This window comes from Lepidothrix coronata, unplaced genomic scaffold, assembly GCF_001604755.1.
Source record: "Lepidothrix coronata isolate B3197 unplaced genomic scaffold, Lepidothrix_coronata-1.0 Scaffold337, whole genome shotgun sequence".
NCBI classification, from domain to species: domain Eukaryota; kingdom Metazoa; phylum Chordata; class Aves; order Passeriformes; family Pipridae; genus Lepidothrix; species Lepidothrix coronata.
The window spans coordinates 264879-268702 of NW_016690517.1; the positions used below are offsets into that span (position 1 = coordinate 264879).

The window sequence follows — 3824 nt, forward strand, 5'->3', positions numbered from 1 at the left end:
GTCAGAGCTTAGGGTTGTTTTTTTTCCTTTTTTTTTTCTTTTTTTTTTCTTTTCCTTTTTTTTTTTTTTTTTTTTTTTTTTTTTTTTTTTAATGAAAGCATCTGGCCTCCATGACATGCTCTGAAAAAAAATACCCCATATATTTTGCAACGTGTTAAAAAGCTGTGCTGGGCTGCAGAGCTCTGCTTCCTCCCAGGGCCTGGGATCAGTTGGCATGGTGTGTTTTTATAGAGGGGGTGATTCTCCTCCACCTCTAACCCGGTGGGGGGAAATTGGGTTGTTAAAAGGCAAATGAGAGAGTTTTGCCTGGTTTTTTTGGGGGGTTTCTTCTCCTGCTGTTAATTTATAGAAGCAGGATTGGCCCTGCTTGGGCCTGGCCAGACAGCTGAGACAGGCAGGTGGATGGGTAGGGGGTTATAGCTCCCAGGGCACGGGGGAAGAGTGGGAAAAAGGGAAAAGCTCAAAGATTTAGTCAAAAAGCACTTTATAGTTGGGCTGCACCAGCCTGCACAGAGCCCCTGCCTGCTCTCCCAGCCAGGGCTGGCGTCACCACCCGGGATTTTGCCTCTGTCTCTGCTGGTGGGGACAGTCAGCAACAGTCAGCAACCCTAGGAGGGCTGGGTATTCACTGCCTGGTGAGGATATTTTCCTGGAAGCTGACTTTTGGTGAGGAGAAATGTGTTCAGACTCCCTGGAGGATGCAGTCCCAGCTGACTGCAGCTCCCATCCTTATCTGCCACCCCTGCACTGTGAGGAACTGCTGTCAGGAGGAAGCTCACTGGTGCAGCAGGAGCTTGTATCTCCTCTTCCTCACCGTGCTGTGGGGGCCAAACGCTCCCTTTCCCATGTGGGTCTCTTTCCTTCCCTTTGATTTAAACCCAAGTCAGGGTTAAAGCCAAGGATGTCACCTGAGGAGGGCACAGCAGCACCTGTAGGGATGGCCAGGAGACATGGATGTGGTCCAGCACGGGCGAGGTGTCCAAGGAGGAGGAGGAAGAGGAGGAGGAAGGCTGGCAGAAGTCACCATTGGGGCCACCTGGGCTGCAGGACAAAACCATGGTGGCTGCAGGGACTTCTGAACTCACTCGTGAGCAGAGCCCTCCCTTTGAGCATCCAGGTGTCCAGCACCTTTGGCACCTTTGTGGACAACCTTGTAGAGAGCCCTCTCCCACCCCAGTTGTGGCTGAGCCAGCTCTCCTCTCTGTCCCTGCTGGGACCCTGGGCCACCACTCCTGCCCAGCTGCTGGTGGCTGCAGGGATAATGTCACGTAGGAACCGTGTTTCAGGAAAGAGCAGGAGGTGCAGTGCTGGAGGGCTGAGCCCTCCCCAGGCTTTCTCAGCCCACAGGGCAACAGGGGAGGTTACACAGCATCAGCCACAGGCTTGGAAAGCATCATCACCTTGCTTATGGATCACAGCTGTGCTCCCATGTCAGTCCTCCTTCGGGGGTTTGTGATCTCCCGGTTCTCTGCCAGGCTGCTGCACACTGAGTTATCCCCTTGAAGCCCAAGGCTGCTATTCAGCACCTGCAGAGATGCTCCAGTGACTGCCAGAGCCAGAAGTAAAGTTGGACACTGCCACTGACCTCTCCTTGTGATCACTGAGCCCCACCCTCCGTCCTTTTTCTGTGCTTTTTCCAGCAATGGCTTTTTCCACAGCAAGACATGGACAACCTTGACTGAGGAACATCTCCTGGAAACACCTGACCAGGGATCTTCCTCGTTTCCAAATCCCTGCAAAGGTCTGAACCTGCTCAGTGTCCTGGTCCAAGGCCGGGGTCTCATGAGGAGCTCCCTCCTTGCACTGCCCCTGAGCAGATGTGCTGGAGCCCCACACGGGTCTTTCCTACCTCCAGATTCCAAGTGCTTGGAGATAAGGAGCAGTCCCAGTGTTTTGCTCCAGACTGGGGCTCATCTTCTCTTAAAACCTGGGGCTGCCTGAGGGTCCTGGTGCAGAAGCACCAAGTTGCCCATCCAGTGAGGGAAGGAGAGCAGAGGGGCTGGAGGGTTCCTTTGGCTGAAGCATGAGCTGCTCTCTGGACATGTGGATTGGAAAGAATATTCATCCCATGTCCTGGGACTGCAGCCTGGGGCTTTAGCACTGTTTGGGAACAGGCAGTTCCCTGTCCTGCCCCCTACAACACCTCGTGCATGGGGCTCTGCCCTGTGCTCGGGCCACCCCCGAGGCTGGAGGCACCAGCTGTCCCAGGGTTTGAATTCTCTCTGTGCTTGTGGCTTCAAGGGAAAAGACAGGTCCAGTGTACACAAATCCACCCGTTTTTTTTAAGATTTTCTGATCACTTTAAGAGTTCACAGGTGCTGGGGCAGATGTTGCTGCACCAACATCCCCAGGAGCTGCTCTGTCTGTGCTTGTTTCACAACCACGCCCTGGGAGATGCTGGTCCTCCCTAGGACACAGAGGAGGACAAGCAACCTGCTCCCTGCCACTGCTCTGGGTAGCCCTGTGTCATTCCCAGGGCTGCCAGCACAAGGAATGCCCTGGTTCTTGCTGTTACAGCCACTCCTGCAGCCCCCGTGGGCCTTGGGTTACCACATCCATTCTCCCTGGGAACCAAGGGCTGTGTGTGGCAGCAGAGCTGGAGAGCATCTCCCAAGTCTGTGGTGGCCTTAGAACCTTTGCTGAGACCCTCAGATGCCAGAACTCTTGCTTGTGGTGGGTGGCCTGGGGACAGGGTCAGTTTTGGGGCACCCACCACCCTTGTCCGCTGCCACCCCCAGCCTGGGCTCCGGAGATAAAACCCTTCTTCCTCACACAGCCCATTCAGGTAAAACTTGAAATTCATTTTCTTCTCACCAGCTCAGACGGTAACATCTTTTCCTCTCTTGCCTCGTGTGTTGTTTTTTTTCCAGCTGTTCAGATCCACATCCTGAAAGCGGAAAAAAATGCCGACTGGTGGAAGTTCACGGTCAACATCATCTCCGTCTACAAACAAGGGAGCAACCGGATACGGCGCGGAGACCAGACCCTGTGGATCCACTCCAAGGACATAGCGTGCAAGTGCCCCAAAATCAAGCCCATGAAGAAGTATTTGCTGCTGGGCAACAACGAGGACTCTCCCGACCAGAGCGGCATCATTGCGGACAAAACCAGCCTGGTGATCCAGTGGCGGGATACGTGGGCCCGGCGGCTCAGGAAGTTCCAGCAGCGGGAGAAGAAGGGGAAGTGTAAGAAAGCCTAAAAGGAGGAGAAGGCCACGGAGGGCGCGGGAGGGAGAGACTGACTGTGCATGCTGCTTTGTGTAGAGCTGGGGCGGGCAGGGACCGGCGACGGGGACGCGCCGCCGGGGAGGGCTGGGGGGACGGGAGGGGGATCGCGGCCGTGGGGCTGTCGGGATTGCGCCTCGTGTTCCGGGGGAAAACAAAACTTAAACCCAACAAAAACAACCGTGCACATGGACACAAACCAAGAGGAGTGTGGGTGAGGCACCCAGTGCCTCCCCACGCTTCTTCCTGCCCCCCATTGCCGAAGAACTCAGAGACACCAAACTGCCTTCCAGCTGCCAACATCTGCTGCTTCCAAAGCACGGCATGGGAACATCAGACCTGTAAGAAACTAATCAACAGCAACGCTGGAAATTAACTCCCCATCCCCAAAATACGTATTCGCAGCTTAGGTTGACCAAGACAGTTATTGTAGAGGAAACTAAACAGAGACTTTTCGCCGAGGACAGATCCGAGATCGACTGACGGGTTATCGAAGACTTGGGTACCCCAGAGCCGTAACCACCACTGCTGTGTGGTCCCTGGGGAGGTCTCCAGCCGTGATGATGCTCTGAGCCCAGTTTAGGCACAGCCAAGAGGGGA

General features: G+C 54.9%; 1 protein-coding gene across 1 annotated transcript in view; it reads left to right on the forward strand.

Moving 5' to 3' along the window:
• The window catches only part of NTN1 (netrin 1), a 98257-nt gene extending 94945 nt beyond the window's left edge, over window positions 1-3312 (forward strand). The window contains exon 6 of the mRNA XM_017838403.1: window positions 2871-3312. Within this exon, the coding sequence (XP_017693892.1) occupies window positions 2871-3199 (329 nt within the window). The 3' untranslated portion in view covers window positions 3200-3312. The remainder of the gene's footprint in view (window positions 1-2870) is intronic.
• Window positions 3313-3824: the final 512 nt, after the last annotated feature.